The sequence below is a fragment of the Rhincodon typus genome, chromosome 26 (genome assembly GCF_021869965.1).
Source record: "Rhincodon typus isolate 14 chromosome 26, sRhiTyp1.1, whole genome shotgun sequence".
In the NCBI taxonomy this organism is placed as follows: Eukaryota; Metazoa; Chordata; class Chondrichthyes; order Orectolobiformes; family Rhincodontidae; genus Rhincodon; species Rhincodon typus.
Window position 1 is genome coordinate 572,073 of NC_063357.1, and position 19,196 is coordinate 591,268.

A 19,196-nucleotide genomic window follows, 5' to 3' on the forward strand; every position below is an offset into this window, starting at 1 on the left:
ACTTTAAGGGCATTTAAATGGTCATTGGATAAACATATGGATGATAATGGAATAGTTTAGGTTAGATGGGCTTCAGATTGGTTTCACAGGTCAGCGCAACATCGAGGGCCGGAGGGCCTGTACTGCGCTGTAATGTTCTATGTTCTATGTTCCACATGGTAATGGATGCAAGTTTGGAGGGCATGTTAAAGAAATCTTTGTGAGTTTCTGCAGTGTATCCTTTATTTAGATGGTATATTCTGCTGCTACATTGGCTAGTGACCATAGTGTGAATATGAGAGGTACAGGATAGTCTTTCTGTCAGGTGGCGGTTTTGTCTTGAATAGTGTTGAGATTTTTTGAGTGTGTTGGAGATGTGTTCATCTGGACAAGTGGGGAGTGTTCCATCACACTCCTGACTTGTTCTTTCTAGGTGATGAGATCCATAACTTCAGAAGTAAAATTCGCTTTTAAGTGGCAGAAAGTAAAACGAAGATCATCATCAATGTTCCCTCGATTTTTCTTTCTGTGTCCTATGTGCAGATTTCATTATGTGCAGTGATATTAAGGTAATGTGCACATTTGTACCACCAATCAAAATTTAAAAGAAATATATAACATAGTTTTAGAAGGGTATGGAAGATGAAGAAGCAATATCAATGTAGCCATTGATATAGTAACATATTAGTTCAAAAATTTCCAGGTTTCAATTTTAAATTTAGTGTGGTGATGTTTGAACTTCAGAACTCCTTGTTTTAAACTTAGTACTATACATCAGAAAGGCATTGGTTAGTTAATGACCTGTGTCTTTAATATGTCAAATGTCATTGGGATCAAGCTTCTTTTGTTCTACAAAACGAGCTGCAACAGAATAATTAGATCACTGATATTAACTGGACCAAATTCCCCTTAATCTCAATATTTTCACAAGTCTCAAAAAAAATTAAGTTTTAATAACTTGGTAATGCTTTCTCCTTGCCTCCTGCTCAAAACTTACCTTTCACTTGCCACTTGACCTTACTACTTGCCTCATCCATCCACTGGTTCCCTCTCACTTACCCCCTCCCTCTGACCCTGTGCTTCCCTCCCCTGTTCACAATCTCCCTCCCCCTTGTCATTGTCCTGTCCCACCTGTCCTGTCTGCCTTTTCCTCCCACTAGCTGACCCTGCTACCTCTCATTTGCTCACTCCAACTTCCCACCGGTTGCACCTCCCTCTCGCAACATTCCTCTCTATCGCAACCACACTGCTGCTGCACAAGGTAACAGAACCAGGGCCAGAAATCAAGAGTTGAAATTGAAATCAGTCCAACGAATGACCTGGGCCGGAGCTGAAATCTTCAGGAGGGTCTCCTCTTGCTATTTGTTTCAGGGCCCAGCAGATGCGCATTAGTCAGGAACTGACACAGTAAGTTTTTGCTGTTGATTTCACCTAATCACGTTTGGCTCTTATCCACTAAAGTCTTTTGTGGTGCAATCCACCAGTTCTTTGCAAATGGTACTTTATAATAACCATCATATAACCATTTGGATGTGTGCATCCATAATAGTCAGACGAAGCAGCAGCTTGGAGGGGACATTGCATCTGCACATAATCATGAATTGAATGCAGTGCAGTTGACTCCTTTCCCAGTGGCAGTGACAATGAAGCACATGCACCAGGCTTTTCCTTTGTTCACCAGAGTGTTGGCTTCTGGGTAGGTGAGGTGCTGGCCAAGGCCACCTAACAGTTAATGATGCAAGAGGAAGGCTCTGAGGGTCTAGGCCCGAAACGTCAGCCTTCCTGCTCCTCTGATGCTGCTTGGCCTGCTGTGTTCATCCAGCTCTACACCTTGTTATCTTAGTTAATGATGCAAGCCCAGTTAATGCAACTGTTTAATTAAAAAATATCAGTCACTATCTTGATGGAGACTCGATAGAATTTAATTTGAAGTATGAAGGAAATACTAGGAATGAGTGTGTGCAGTGGAAATATGCTTAAGGCAGTGGATGGCAAAGAGACCTATGGATTAAGGTACATAATTGTCATAAGTAAGAGAGTAGGTAGCTAAAATCTTAATAAAGAATCGGTAGTTTTTGTTTGGATGTTATAAGTGGAATACGCAGTACCCTGGCAAAGGCAAATTGTTTAACCCAACAACTTAGTCACAGTTGAACTATAGTGTATTAATCAAGAGCCTCATTGCATGAAGCATTTTAAATCCATGAAACAGATGTAGTGATGATTCACTGGGATGATGGAATTTTATTGGTACAAGGTGCAGGGACTATTTCTAGTAGAACAATAAAGGTTATAGACTATCTAATAGATTTCTTAAAAAGAAATTGAAACGTTCTGGCCGGGTAGTGATTAGAGGGCCAGTTTATTTCTTCTTGAAGTGTTGGGCAACCATAAGATTGAAGAAGAGGTTTTTTATAAATTTCTTGTCACTGTTATTGGAACAGGGAATCGGTAATATTCCATATTTTTTAGGAAAGATGTGAATATTTGAAAAAAAGATATATAAGGATCGGATGATGGCTCTGAGGAAACAAAAGCGTCATAAAATTAGATTGATAAAGTTCTGGTGCTGAAATGATCAGAGGAAAGGTCTTTGATGCTGTAAACCTTTGGCATAACCGGTAGTTTTACTTGCTTTTGTGCTTTTGAGTTCAACTTTAAGTTAAATTAATTTTTGCACCTCAGTTTACAGTCCTGTAACAAATGCACAATGCTGGTGAAACTCAGCATGTCTGACAGCATCTGTGGAGTTAGCATTGCAAGTCCTCTGACTTTTCCAGAACTTCGGTTTTCAGATTTCTAGCATTTGAAACATTTTGCCTTTAATCAGTTCTATGTTGAGGTTTAACATGTTGGGAAGCTCATTCTGCATCTTTCTCATTATTTGGAAATTGCTGCATATGAAGCTTCTCTCTTTGTTTGTTTCTTTGATTGGAGGTACAGAGCCTCCTTCATGTGTTTTCTTAGTTTAATTTCTCTACTGCCTGTTTTCAAAGACATTTATGATATTACTTGTTCAAAGGTTCGTGTGCATTTGGATCTGTTAAATGACTAGGCTACTGTGTGAAGTCAGGTTTTTAAAATGATGTTCAAGTTGTTTTATCCCATTAATCAGTCGCATGATTTGTGTCTGTGTTAATGTTGAATTTGGTAACATTTTCACTTGTGAGAGGATATGATAATTTCGGCAATTGATTCTGTACGGCTCCAATTTACTCTGGCTGCTACTCTGGTCATGAAAACGTTGTGCTTGAAAGCAGAACTTGTGCCACCTTCACAATGAGCAGCATTATTTCACCTAACTGTTCGAGCAAGGTTAGAATTCAAGCTAACTGTGATGATGGGTGGGCAGGTTATAGCAGTCGAGGTGCTGAATAAGTATTTAAAGAATGGAATTTTATTGATGCATTCTTTTTGTTCCTTGGATCATCTCCTGGGAGGCTGTACGGTTTGGGTTGTGATTAATATCAAACTCAGTAGCACTGATTTATTTACAAAAAGACTGATGTTTTGGACAATGCAGTTGAAATTTTGAGAAAATGGAAGCTGTGCAGAATTTGAGCTCACTTTCTGTGAAAGTTTATTCAAAGCTAACTGGTTCAATCTAATGCATAGAGGAGGCAATGACCTAGTGGTATTATTACTGGACTGTTAATCCAGAGATCCAGGTAATGTTCTGGGGACCTGCCGCGGCAGATGGTGGAATTTGAATTCAATAAATATCTGTAATTAAGAGTCTAATAATGACCATGAATCCATTGTCAATTGTTGGAAAAACCCATCTGGCTCACTAATGTCCTTTAGGGGAGGAAACTGTCAGCCTTACCTGGCCTGACTCCAGATCCACAGCAATGTGGTTGACTCATGACTGCCCTCTGGGCAATTAGGGATGGGCAATAAATGCTGGCTTCACCCTCATCCCATGAATGAATTTTTAAAAAGCCTTAAGTCTTTTGTAGCAATTTTGTTGTGTCTGTTATAACAAATCACTGATCCTGACAATGCAGCTTATTTTAAAATATGATTGTGGTCAAAATATTTAAAACTGTCAGTTTGCTGCTTCCCTGTTACCTCTCTAGGCAGGTAAGAGAATTCCTGTTGTTCTGCCTGTGCTTATGTAAAATTGTGTTGGCTGTTTCTCTGACCTCCCATTCTTAATTTACCATGTTTTTGAGTCTCTTGCTATTGGGTGTATCTCAGATGATTTGTGTAACTGCAAAGTCCAGGACAAGGAAGTTGGAGTTTACATTGTTGGGATGGAAGGCTGAACTTAGCATGTGACTTATTTGCTGTAATGCCCTGTTTAAATCACAATTGTCTTTGTTTGTGCCACCAGGGAAACCATCAAGGAAAAGGACAAACCAGATACTGCAGGAGAGGAACCTGAAGAAAAGGAACAGTCTGCTCCACGAGGGCGGAAAACTGCAAACAGTCAGGGGAGGCGGAAAGGCAGGATCTTGAGATCCATGGCAAAAGAAGCCATCAGCGAAGAGCCACCCAACCCCCCTCCTCCACCTGAACTTGGTGAGTATACCTGCCCACAGTGAAATATTCTCTATCCAGTGAAATAGCAGCCGCAGAATTGAAAATTACAAGTTCTATGCTTCTCTCCTATTGTTAAACTAAATGTTTCACAATCTTTGACTGAAATAAAAGATCTGAACTAAAAGTACAAAACATCCAGTGAGTTAAGTTGCAAGAAAGCATGTGATCTAATTATGAAGCACTTTACTTCTCCTTGAGCAGGGATGTAACATTAGCCATTTTTCAGCCCTCTGGGACCCTCCCTGTCTTTTTTCAGTGATTCCTGAAAGATCACCACCAATGCATCTACAATCATCTTGTCAGTTATCTCCTTGAGTCTGGGAAACCTTTGCTGCACTCCCTTTATACCAAGAACATCCTTCCTCAGATAGAGAGACTGCAGAAATATTTGTTATAATGCCCTGTTTAAATCACAAGACCCTGTATAATTGCAACAAGACCTCTCAGCTCCTGTACTCAAATTCTCTTGCTGTGTACAACATAGCATTTGCCACCTTTTTTGCATTTTGCACCTGCATCCTTGCTTTCAGGACAGGTGTACTAGTACACCTGAGTCTCATTGCACATCCCTTTCTCCCAATTTATAGCTATTATATAATAATCTACCTCCCTGTTTGTGCTCCCAAGATAGATAACCTCATGTTTATCCATGTTATACTGCATTAGTCATGCATTTTCCCATTCCCATTTTCCCAAATTACACTGAAACATTTCTGCACCACCTCGCAATTCCCCTCCCACCCAATTTTGTTTTATCAGCATATTTGGCAAACTGCATAGTTCCCTAATCCAAATCATGAATACATATTGTGAATAGTTCAGTTCCACATGCTGGTCCCTGCAGTAACTCCGCTAGTCACAGCCTGCCATTCACAATAAAAACTTATTTCAACTTTCTATTTTCTTTCTGCCAACCAGTTATTTATCCATCTCAATACACTACCCCCAATCCTGTGCGCTTTAATTTTATGCTGTAATTTTTTTGTGAGATTTTGACAAAAGCCTTCTGAAAGACCAAATAACCCACATTGCTTGCCTTTGTCAACTTATTTGTCACATCATTGAAGAATTCCAGTAGATTTGTCAAGCATGATTTTCCTTTCATAAATCTGACTCTGTCCAATCCTGCCACTGTTTTCTGAGAGGTCAACTATTAAATTTTTTTATAATGGACTCTGGTGATTTCCCCAATACGAACGTAAGTCTGACTGGTCTATACTCTTCGGTTTTCTCTCAACCCTCCTTTTTAAATAGAGGGGTTACATTAGCTACCCTCTAATCTATAGAATCTTGGAAGATGACCATGTATTCATCCACCTTTTTGTAGGGCTACTTCCTGAAGTACTCTGGGCTGTATCATTATCAGGGGTTGGGGATTATCGGCTTTCAACCCTATTAATTTCCCCAACACCATTTCCCAACAAATGCTCCTCAACCACTTGAGCAAATACTCACCATAAGACATCTGTCCCAGCCCTGCCCAGGTATAACCTGTCCAGTTTATACCGGTCTAACCTGCCCCAGAACCACTCCCAAGGCCCCAAGGATCTGAAATCTACCACCCCATCGCACTCTCTCTTCAGCTGCATGTTCAACTGACATAGCCTGTTATTTCTACTCTGACTGGCACGCGGCACTGGTAGTCACCTTAAAGACCTCAAAGGTAGGAATCTTCTTTTCAACTTATTTCCTAACTCCCTATGTTCTGCTTTTAGGTTAAAAAAAAAAGGTCCCATGTTGTTTTTACCATGACTACTGGCTGTTTGCCCTCCCCCTCCGGAATGTCCTGTAGCTCCTCTGAGATTTCCCTGACCTAGTACCAGGGAGGCAACATATAATATCCTCGTTTGTGGCCGCAGAAATGGCTGTCTATTCCCCTTAAAATTGAAATCTCCATAACTATTGCATTCCCAGTCTTTTTACTCATGCCTTGTGCAGCAGAGCCAACTGCAGTGCAACGAATTTGGTTGTTGCTTTCTCTTGAGAGGCTATTCCCATCAACAGTATCCAAAGCTGTATGTCTGTTTTGTAAGGGAATAGCCAAAGGAGACCCCTGCACTGCCTGTATAGTGCTTTTAGCTCTACCTGGTGGTGGTCACCCATTCACTTCCTGTCTGTGGAGTCTTAGCCTGCAGTGTAACCAGCTCTCTTATACGTGCTATCTTTGACACTCCCCACCATGCGGATGCTTAACAGTGTCCAAGAGCTGCAGCTGAAGGCATTTCCTGCACACATGCTGGCCCCAGGCACTGGAAGTGTTCCCGGTTTCCCACATAAAGCAGGAAGAACACACTACAGTTTTGAGGTCTCCTACCATGACTTGAGCCTTTTAAATGAAACCTTCTGGAAGATACTTAAATGAATTACTCAAGGGCCTTAATCCCTAGTCCTTACTACAGAAAATGTTGCTTAACTATAACCCCACAGAAAAAAAACAAAAAGCACTTTTACCCTGAAATCATCATAAAATCCCTACAATGCGAAAGCATGCCATTTAGCATTTGACCCCTTCCCCAGTGACAGTGACCTCACCGACCCTCCCAAGAGTATCCCACCCTAGACACTATGGGTAATTTAGCATAGCCATCCACCTAACCGGAGGAAACCCACGCAGACACAGGGAGAATGTGCAAATTCCACACAGACAGTTGCCCAAGGCTGGAATCAAACCCAGGTCCCTGGCTGTCAGGCAGCAATGCTAATCACTGAGCGCCGTGCTGCCCCTTAAAGGTTGTTTCTCCATGTAGAAGTAAAGCTACTACAGAACTGCTGTACAATTAGACAGAGACAACTAGTGGTGCTTTAACCTAAGGGCCCACTGTGCTTCAGGTGAGGGGTGAGGTTCAGAAGGAGAGTCCTTCACAGTAACCATAGCCAGTGTGGGAATTGAACCCATGCTGTTGTTGTTTTACATTGTAAACGAAGGGGCCAGCCAATTGAGCTAGCTGACACCCCTCTTGTTTTTTTAATCTATCAAGCGTGTCTGCTGTTGCAGTTTTCACTTTCCAAGCCTCTACTGTTTAAAAAAAACTGATATCAAGTGTCTATTCACTAATCCTGCATGTGTCCTGTCTTGCTTATTTCTTAAATGCCTCCCCATTTTATTTTGAATTCTTTTGCTAATTGAGGTTATTGAATTTTATCATTGTCTTTTATAGTCAGTATTTTCAATGTTTCTTTTTACTAAATTGTCCTTTTAACCTCTTTTCTAAGATCCCCACAGAATTTGCTTTCTGTCACCCATCACTGCAAGTATTAAATGCACCTTTATCGATTTGCAAGGCTTTAAAAAAAATGTTTAACAGTTGGTGTTGACACTTTTGCTTACAATACTGCCCTCCCTCCTCAACATTTGTATGTAATACTGTTTTTGACAACATATTTGACAACTGTACTGATAAAGACATTTGCTTCTTCTACTGGGAGAATACATAACCTGCCCTGGGCTTCCATTGCTCATAAAGTGAACACTGATAAGCACACTCCACCTTCTGACAACAGCCTCTAACATTAAGTGTGCCCATTGTGCTCCAAATTCCTGGAAATAGACATCCATTCTGGCTATGTCTTAAGGTTGATACTTGGATCATTGTTTTTCTTGCTATACAGTAACGACCTAGATTGAGCATAGTTTCAAAATTTGCACATGATACACAACCAAGAAATATAATGAATTCTGTGTAATAAATAATCAACTTCAAGAGAACATTGGCAGGGCAGACAAATGGCAGATGAAAGTTCATGCAGTGAATTGTAAAATGATGCACTTTGGTAGAAAGAACAAAGAAATAATACAAATAAAGGGTGCAATTCTAAAGAGGGTGCAGAGGCAGAAACAACATGGGATGTTTGTACACGAATTGTTGAAATTGCAGAGCAGTCTGAGAAAGTGGTTTAAAAAAAAATATAAACTCCAGGACTTTATTTATAAAGACACAAAGTACTAATGCAAGGCGCTTTTGATGAGCATGGTTGATAAAACTCAGGAGATCACAGTGGTTCAGGCAGTTCTGAAGAAGAGTCATCTAGACTCTAAACGTTCATTTGCTTTCTCTCCATGGATGCTGCCTGACCCACTGTGAGCTCCAGCATTTTTTGTTTTCCGTACAGATTCCAGCAACTGTAGTAATTTGGTCCTTCATAGAACACTGACTTAGCCTCCTCTGAACTGGTGCCCATTTCTCAGCACCACGCTTCATGGAAGATTGAAGATAATCAAAATGATCTTAAAAAAAAAAAAAAATTATGAGGATAGATCTGTGGTTGAGGGATTTGAGCTTTGTGCTTAAATTGTAGAAGTTGTGGCAGTTCTTCTTTGAGAAGATTTAATGGAGATGATCAAAATCATGAGGGGTCTGGGCAGAATGGATAGAGATATTTTTACTGTTGACAAAAGGTTGAGAAACAGAAGTCGATTTAAGAAGATCAGCAAAAGTGACGTGAAGTGACAACAATTGGTTAGATTCTAGAATGCAGTGCCTGAGAGAGGTTGAAGGAGGATTCAATTCTACCTTTAAAAAGGAAGATGGATAAGCACCTAAAGAGTAAATATGCATGGCTGTGGAGAAAGAATGGAGAAATAGATGAGCTGAACAGCAGTTGCAGATAGCTAGCCAGTAATGACTTGCATGTCAAATGATCCTTTGTGGAGTATCAGTCTATGATAAGGAGGGGAGTTAACTCACCCAATTTATAGTAAACTGGTGACTCTAGAATCTTTAGGTTAGGTTACTTTGCTAGGGCCATGGGCATGTAGACAGAATCAAAAGATCTTAGATCAGTTTCCTCTATATCTGCGCATCATGGTCAAGAGATTAAGCTAGATTCAGGGACCGTCTCATTAGATTTGAAGGGAACAGATATAATTCTTTTATTCAAAAAGTTGGATTTTGTAAGTTACTATTAAATTATAGCAGAGTACTTAGATGAGTTCAAGCTGTCATAACGAGTCTAAGTGGTTTTGTGCAAAAGAAATCTAACAAATCTATTGGAGTTCTTTAAGGAAGTAAAATAGAGTCATAAAGTCGTACAGCATGAAAACAGACCCTTTCATCCAATCATAATCCCAAACTTAACTAGTCCCACCTGCCTGATTCTGGCCCATATCCCTCCAAACCATTCCTATTCAGGTACTTATCCAAATGTCTTTTAAACGTTGTACTTGTACCCACAATCACCACTTCCTGAGAGAGTTCATTCCACACGTGAGCCAATCTCCATTAAAAAAAAAAATTTGCCCCTCGTGTCTTTTTTAAATCTTTCTCCTCCCCCCTTAAAAATGTGCCCCCAGTCTTGAAATTGCCCATCCTAGGGAAAAGGCAACTACCATTAATTCTATCTATACCCCTCATTATTTTATAAACTTCTATAAGGTCATCCCTCAACCTGCTACACTCTAGTGAAAAATGTCCCAGCCTTTCCAACCTTTCATTATAACTCAAACCTTCCATACCAGTAAATCTCTTCTGAACCCCTTCCAACTTAATAATAGTCTTCCTATAACTGGGCAACCGGAACTGGACCCAATATTCCAGAAGAGGCCTCACCAATGTCCTGTACAACCTCAACATAACTTCTCAACTCCTATACCTGAAGAACTGAGCAATGAAGGCAAGCGTGCTAAATGCCTTTTTAACCACCCTGTCCATATGTGATGCAAACTTCAAAGGATTATGTACCTGCACCCCAAGGTTCCTTTGTTCCATAACACTACCCAAGGCATTACCATTAATTATATAAGCCCTAACCCTTGTTGTACCAAATGCAATGCCTCGAATTTATCCAGATTGAACTCCATCTGCCATTTTGTAGCCCGTTGACCTATTTGATCAAGATCCCTCTGTAATCTTAGAAAACCTTCTTCACTGTCTACTATGCCATCAATTATGGTGTCCTATCAATTTTGGTGTCTCATCAAACTTACTAACCATGCCTTCTATATTCTCATCCAAATCATTTATATAAATGACTAAAACAAAAGAGGACCCAGAACCGATTCCTGGGGAACACCACTCGTGACAGGCTTCCAGTCCAAATAGCAATTCTCCACCACTATTCTCTGTCTCCTGCTGTTAAGCCAATTATGTATCCAGTTGGCAAGCTCGCCCTGAATCCCATGTGACCCAACTTTACTAATTAGTCGATGATATGGAACCTTGTCGAAGGCTTTATTGAAGTCCAAGTAAATGTTTACTGCTCTGCCCTCCTCAGTCTTTCTGGTAACTTCCTCAAAAAACTCAAACACGTTTGTGAGACATGATTTTCCTCGCACAAAACCATGCTGACTATCCCTAATCAATTTTTGCCTCTCTAAATGTTCATAAATCTTATTTTTTATAATCATCTCCAACAATTTACCCACAACAGAGGTCAGACTCACAGGTGTATAGTTCCCTGGTTTCTCCTTACAGCCTTTCTTTACAAAGATGCAACATTAGCCATCCTCCAGTCATCAGGCACTTTACCAGTATTTATGGATGATGCAAATATTTCTGCATGGGGTCTCGCACTTTCTTCCCTTGCTTCCCACAATGTTCTGGGCTACATTAGCTCAGTGCCTGGAGATTTATCCACATTTATATTCTCTTAAGACCGCCCAAACTTCCTCTTTTGTAATAGTAACTGTTCCTAAAATATCAAAATTTATTTCTCTGCATTCTCTCGACTCTACTTCTTTCTCCATAGTGAAAACTAACTCAGAATATTCATTTAGTATCTCTCCCATCTCCTGGGATTCAACACAAGGATGACTTCCTTAATCTTTAAGGGGCCCTACCCTCTCTCTTGTTACCCTCTTGCTCTTAATGTATTTGTAGAATCTATTTGGATTATCCTTTATCTTAACTGCCAATGCTATCTCATGTCCCCTCTTTGCCTTCCTGATTTCTTTCTTAAGAATGCCCCGATACTGTTTATATTGATTAAGAAATTCAATTGAACCATATCTAAAATAAGATTCTCTTTTTTTCTTGATTAGAAGCTCAATATCTTTATTCATCTATTGTTCCTTAATCTTACCAGCCTTACCCTTCACTCTAACAGGAACATAATCCCTCTGAACTCTCGTCATCACACTCTTGAACGCCTCCCACTTGTCAGTTGTCCCTTTACCTGTGAACAGTCTACTCCAGTCAACTTTTGAAAGTTCTTGTCTCCTACCTTTAAAATTTGCTTTGCTCCAATTAAAAAACTTTAATCTTTTTGGACATCTTTTTCCATAACCATTTTAAAATTAATAGAATTATGATTGGTGGACCCTAAGTGTTCCCCCATTTTTACTTCACTCAACTGCCCTGCCATGTTGTGGATAAAGGGGAACCAGTGGATGTATTGTACTTAAATTTTCATAAGGCATTTATTAAGGTGCTACAGCAGAAAGTAAAAGCTCATGGTGTCAGGTATAGTATACTGGCATGGATAGAAGATAGACTGGCTAACAGGAAGCAGAGGGAAGACATAAATAGAGTCGTTTTCAAGTTGGCAGCTTATAATGTGTGATGTGCCACTGGAATCAAAGCTGGGACCTAACTGTTTATAATTTATATAACTGACTTGGATTAAAGGAATAGTTGCCAGATTTGCTCATGATGCAAGTACAGGTAGGAAAATAAGTTGGAGAGAGGATATATGGAGACCATAAAAATAAAGAAGGTTAAGTGAGTGGGCACAGATCTGGCAAACATAATGTAGATGGGAAACTGTGTAATTGCTTTTTATTCTTCTGCCAAAATGAACACATTCCCCAAATGGCAAGAGGAATCACAGCTATCAGGTGACCTCTTGCATGAATTGCAAAAGACTAATATGCAAGCAAGGGAAGGAGTTTGGAAAGCTAATAGCTTATTACTTATTGCAAGGGGAATTAAGTAAAAAATAAGGAGAACATGCTTCAGTTATGCAGGCACCAGTGAGACCACATCTAGAGTACTGTGTATAGTATTAGTCACCATGTTTAAGGAAGGATGTAAATGCATTGAAGGTATTCAGAGAAGGAGTACTCAACTACTAGCTGGAGTGGGTATGTTGCCTTATGAGAAAAGGATGGTTAGGTTAGGCTTGTATCCACTGGACTTCAGAAGAGTAAGAAGTGAATTGATTGAAATATCTGAGATCCTGAGGAGTCTTGACAGGAATGTTATGGGTAAGGATGTTTCTTCTAACGGGAGAGAGCTAGGGCTCATCATTTAAAAATAGAGGATGCTCACTTAAAATGGATGAGGCAAAAGTTTTCTCACAGAGGGTCGTGAATCTTTAGGACACTTTAAAGGTGGGTTGCAGAGACTTTAATATTTTCAATGCAAGGGTTCATAGATTCTTGATAAGCAATGGGATGTAAATTTGTTGGGGTAGGTGGAAATGTATAGTAATCAGATCAGTCACGATCTTACTAGGTTAAATGGCAGAGCAGGTTTGAGGAACTGAAAGGCCTACTCCTCCTAATTAGTGTATTCATAATACGGGGAAATTGCCTCTGCGAAAGTGTCTTGCAGGGGGGATTGTTGGCCTTAGAAACAAAAGGTGAAACTACTTCTGGCTAGTTCATAAACTTGAAAGTCAAGTGCTCATCTTGATCATCTGCCTGCTGTTGTCTGATCTGGTGGGAGATCCAGAATCTGAGAATATTCAAAATCTGGCATGTCTGTGCTGAGGGTGCAGGATTTGGGACAGTGTACCTGCATCCCAACAGTGGCCAATTTAAGTATCCCATCATTTCCTGCTGTAATGGGTATATCAGGATTGTTGGTAAAAAAAAAAATGTATTTCTGATCTTGGCACATGGGTTGCTTCCCTGCTTCATGCATTTCTATGTCGCTTATGTAAAGAGGCAATTTCTCAATCAGTTGATAATGCATCATAGTCTGATACAACTAACCATGCTTCACAATATACTGAAAGATAGTAAATGCCCCTCGTGTTTCAATCTGTTTATAAGCTATTCAGGATTCCTAGTTATGGGTCTGCAACTAAGCTAACACAACATTAGTCACTGTATCTGGGATTTCCCACCTAACTTTTGTAAAGGGTTAATGAAACACCCTGACTACTTGGGTTTATATTTTCAATGACTTTAAAATGGGGTTACTAAGATGGAAGCAGCTGTTTTGCTATTGATTTATTTCAGTTCTAGTACTTTACTATTCCTAATCTTTCACTGCAGCTGGTGCTGACTCATGTTTCTTGGAATTTTTTTCCTTTGTTGCTTGGTCTCTCTGTGTGTTTCCCTTTTCCCTCTGATCTAAACTGCTGGCAAAGATTGCCAGTAAATCTGTTACCCTATCCCCTACTCATACAGCTGCTTACTATCACCCATTCAACAAAATGTGGTGAGTCTGTTCCTATTCGTCACTAGGGTTTGCCAGAATTATTCATTTAGAACTCTTGCATAGATCCTGTGATGCAACACATTCCTGGGTTAGGATATGTTTATAATTCTTTCTCTTTGTGTCTTTATGTAGTAACTCCACCGTACAGAAAGTTTATTACGCTAGCATTTATTTCTACACTGTGTTTAACTGTTCTGAAGAAATGACATGTTCTGCAGCAGGAATGTTCTCCATAGGGTGTGCACACAACAACAACAGATTCCGAACCTAATTAGAAATGATGTTTTGGAAATGGCACTTCAATGGACTTATTGCTTTACTTTTGTGTAAAATATTGAAACATTTCCACAATTTTCATATTAACTCACTGTCAGGAAGGGATATTACTATTACTATTATTTAAGAACATTTTTCCTTGAGCAGAGGATCCAGATTGCGGATGATGACTCTCTAGGCCAGGACTCCTTAGCCCAATTTATATTCCTGATTCATTGATTAGCATTCAGTTCTGGAAAAGGCTGTTCAAATCATTGCTGCCTGATTGTTGGATAAATCGTAAGTCGTAACACCATAATCTGTTAGTATCAGCAACATATATAGATTTTTCAGAAAATGTATTAAACTCTGTACCTGGCTCTGAGATGCCATAATGTGCATCTAAATAGCCCACTGTGACATAGCATGGATAGCTCAGGTTATGTTATAACAGAATTAATTGCTAACCAATTAAGTTGCAGAACTCATGTAGTTTAGATGGTGTGCTTTGACCCAGCTGTATAAAACATGATCTCATAAAACCTCTGCTATAAGAAGCAACTAGAACAGAATAGTTACACTTTGCAAATTTGGGTCAGAGAGCATTATCCAGGTGATTGTACCGCTGAACCCCATAACTATGACTCGGAATCATGGTAGCACACAAACCCACAGCCACACTACACCGAACACTTACAAGGATCAAAGACCCAATAACCATGACATACAGAACCAATGTAGTTTATGAAGTACTTGCAATGACGGCAACAAACATTTCATTGGCCAGACTAGAAGGAAACTAGCCATCAGGATACAAGAACACCAGCTAGCAGCAAAACAACACGACGAACTTTCCCTCAGCGCACTCGGACAACAAAGGTCATCAATTTAACTGGGATAAAGTGACCGTCTTAGCTCAAGCCAACCACAGACACGCACAGGAATTCCTAGAGGCCTGGTTATCAACCCGTAATACAATCAACAAACGTGCAATTAGACCCAATATACAAAGCCATGCAGAACAGAACCAGAAATGACATAACCCAGTTTAACAGACCGGATCATATAAATACCAAGCGGAGTAGAATAACATTGCTTCGTCGGACGCCACACTAATGATGTTACCTGGCATGGTAACAAAACGTCTGTATGATAGCCACTCAGCTCGGCAAATAAGCCAACAACCTCACTTTTAATAAATCTTCACCATCCAAACCTTTAACACTATGGTAGTTCCAGTCAATGTTTGGAAAATTAAAATCACCTACTACTACAACCTTATTATTCTTACGTATATCTGAGATTTCTCTACATATTTGTTCCTCAATTTCCCTCTGACTGTTGGGGGGGCTCTATAATACAACCCCATCAAGGTGATCACTCCTTTTTTATTTCTAATTTACATTTGTATATTTTCACTGGACAATTTTTCAGAACTATCTTCTCTAATTACAGCAATAATGTTTTTCTGAATCAAAAACGCTACTCCCCCTCCTCTCTCACTTCTCGTACTATCCTTCCTGTAGCACCTGAAATCTGAAACATTGAGCTACCATTCCTGTCCATCCTTCAGCCAAGTTTCTGTAACAGCTATGATGTCTCAATCCCATGTTCCCAAACGTGCCCTGAGTTCATCAGCCTTACCTGTAAGATCCCTTGCATTGAAATGAGAGGTTTAGGTCTTCAGAGTTACTTTGTTCTCTGACTTGTTTTTGTCTGTGTTTTCTAACTAAATTGTTAGTTTCAGATTCAAAACCATCCTCCTCTATCTTTCTATTTATTCTGCTACATTGGATCCTTCCACTCCCCCATCTAATGGTTTATAGTCGCCCTTAATAGAATTAGCAAATCTTCTCACTAGGATGGATATTGGTTCCTTTCCATTACAGATGAAACCCATCCTTTTTGAACGGGTCTTTCCTGCCCCAGAAGAGATCCCAATGATCCAAGAACCTGAATCCCTGAACATTTCATCACCTTTTCAGCCATTGATTTATCTCCTTTATCTTTTTATTCTTTCCCTCATTCGAGCTTGGCATGGGGAATAAACCAGAAATTGCTCCTTTTGATGTTCTGCTTTTTAATCTTCTGCCTAACCTCTTGTATTCACTGTGTAAAGCCTGCTTTACAGATTTACTCTAAAGATAGTTCAAAATACTTCAAATGAGGTCTGACCAGGTTTTTGTATAATTGCAACATAATCTCTGTGTCCTTATGCTTCAGCCATCCAGATATAAAGGCCAACATTTTGTTAGCCCTCTTGATTATTTTCTGCACCTGTTTGTGAAATTTTAAATGCACCTGAACCCCCAGGTCTGTTTGGGCATCTGCTGTTTTTAAACTTCATACCATTGACAAAGTATCCTGATCTATCCTATTTGGCCTAAATTGGGTAACCTCGCACTTGTTTTACATTGAACTCCGTCTGCCACAGTTTTGCCTATTCTCTTAGCCTGTCAGTATCCCTTTGTAATTTTATGCTATCATCTACACTGTTTATAATGCCACCTAACTTTGTGTCAACAGTGTATTTGGGTATATGACTTTGTGCCATTATCCAAGTTGTTAATAAATAATATGAATAATTGAGGCCTTAACACACACTCCCACTTGTGGGACACCACTGGTTACATAGTGTGAAGTACTCCTTGATGAGCAGCAGCAATGACATCACTGACCGAAGGAAGTTTGCTAACATTCGTTTTAAGAAGGCGACAGTTTGTCCATCAAGCTGCATCACGCTGAGTCCATACGCTCTCATGATGAGGCAACAGCAGAAAGAGAAAGTAAAGGAAACCGCTCCTGCAATTCAGATCCAACTGTTTTGAAACATTGTACCCCTTGTTCAAAGATCTACAGGTCAAAAATTGACCTGTTCATCATCTGAAGACCCATGGCAGAAAGTCACAACTCTGAGTACACTTAAATTCTCGAACTGAGACGCAGCTAACGAGTATGCCCTGCCACTTTCAAAGATCAATGCAAATTCATCGTTGGGGATGTCTTTGTTCCTGCACAGACTTGTAAACTGTGATTTTTGAGTCTATAATGCGTCTCCCTACCCCTTATGCCAAAATGTATTGTCTCTCACTTCTCTGGATTGAATTCTATCTGTGGTTTGTCTGCCCATTAAGCTTGCCTCTCCATGTTCTGTCGCAGGTAATTCATATCGTCTTCACTTTTTGCCATTCCTACATGTTTGAGAGAGACAAGAAATGACAGCTATTAATAGGTGATCCATTAAATAATAAGTCAAGTAAACCAGTTAAACACCATCAAGTTGAGGGGGCTATACTGAATGGATTCTTCACATTAGTTTTCATAAAATAGGGTTGTAAGCACAGTACAATCATACTGAATTGGTTTTAAGTATTCACAAATGTTAATAGAGTATGTTATACATGAATTGGAAGAATTAAATCACTACATGGAGTATTTGCATTTGGGCCAAACAGAATATTTCAGGCCTGGCCATTCAGCTCCATTTCCTGTGATTCCTGCCAAGCCAGCCATGAAGCTCAAATTCTATTTTACTTGCATTTCTAGCTTGCTGATTTGTCCAGTCAATATTTGTAGTTTGAGAGACTGTCAAATTCGTGAGAATTTGGATTTAAAGCCGAGTGGCTGATGAGGCTGCATGTTGCTCACCTAAATGCCTACAAAGTCCAAAAAACCTGAGCACACCAGCTGTACATTCTGGTTCACTCAAGAATTTAAGAGCATTAATATGTCATGCCTGATATTTTCCATAGCTCCATAAATATAAGATATAGTAGAGGATGTTGAATGTAATTCAAGGCGTGAAGGCTCAGTTAGGGTGCTTGAGAGTTACAAGTTAGCCAGAAGGACCTAAAGAGAGAGCTAAGAAGAGCCAGGAGGGGACATGAGAAGTCTTCAGCAGTTAGGATCAAGGAAAACCCTAAAGCTTTCTACAGGTATGTCCGGAATAAAAGAATGACTAGAGTAAGATTAGGGCCAGTCAAGGACAGTAGTGGGAAGTTGTGCGTGGAGTCCAAAGAGATAGGAGAGGCGCTCAATGAATATTTTTCGTCGATATTCACCAGTGAGACCAGTGAGCCTTACTTCGGTTGTGGGTAAAGTGTTGGAAAGGATTTTAAGAGATAGGATTTATAATCATCTAGAAAGGAATAATTTGATTAGGGATAGTCAACGCGGTTTTGTGACGGGTAGGTCGTGCCTCACAAACCTTATTGAGTTCTTTGAGAAGGTGACCAAACAGGTGGGTGAGGGTAAAGCGGTTGATGTGGTGTATATGGATTTCAGTAAAGCGTTTGATAAGGTTCCCCATGGTAGGCTATTGCAGAAAATATGGAGGCATGGGATTGAGGGTGATTTAGTGGTTTGGATCAGAAATTGGCGAGGTGTAAGAAGACAGAGGGTGGTGGTTGATGGGAAATGTTCATCCTGGAGTTCAGTTACTAGTGGTGTACCTCAAGGATCTGTTTTGGGGCCACTGCTGTTTGTCATTTTTATAAATGACCTGGATGAGGGCGTAGAAGGATGGGTTAGTAAATTAGCGGATGACACCAAAGTCGGTGAGTTGTGGATAGTGCGGAAGGATGTTGCAGATTACAGAGGGACAAGATAAGCTGCAGAGCTGGGCTGAGAGGTGGCAAATGGAGTTTAATGCAGAAGAGTGTGAGGTGATTCACTTTGGAATGAGTAACAGGAATATAGAGTACTGGGCTAATGGTAAGATTCTTGGTAGTGTGGATGAGCAGAGAGATCTCGGTGTCCGTGTGCATAGATCACTGAAAGTTGCCACCCAGGTTGATAGTGTTGTTAAGAAGGCGAGCGGTATGTTAGGTTTTATTGGTAGAGGGTTGAGTTTCGGAGCCATGAGGTCATGTTGCAGCTGTACAAAACCTCTGGTGCGGCTGCGCTTGGAGTATTGCGTACAATTCTGGTCACCGCATTATAGAAAGGATGTGGAAGCATTGGAAAGGGTGCAGAAGCGATTTGCCAGGATGTTGCCTGGTATGGAGGGAAGGTCTTATGACAAAAGGCTGAGGGACTTGCGTTTTCGTTAGAGAGAAGAAGGTTAAGAGGTGACTTAATAGAGACATACAAGAT

At 40.1% G+C, this 19,196-nt stretch overlaps 1 protein-coding gene across 1 annotated transcript in view; it reads left to right on the top strand.

Annotated features, from left to right (window-relative positions):
• ncor1 (nuclear receptor corepressor 1) overlaps positions 1-19,196 on the top strand; it is a 375,214-nt gene that overhangs the window by 192,859 nt on the left and 163,159 nt on the right. The window contains exon 17 of the mRNA XM_048612313.1: positions 4,316-4,503. Coding sequence (XP_048468270.1) covers positions 4,316-4,503 — 188 coding nt within the window. The remainder of the gene's footprint in view (positions 1-4,315; positions 4,504-19,196) is intronic.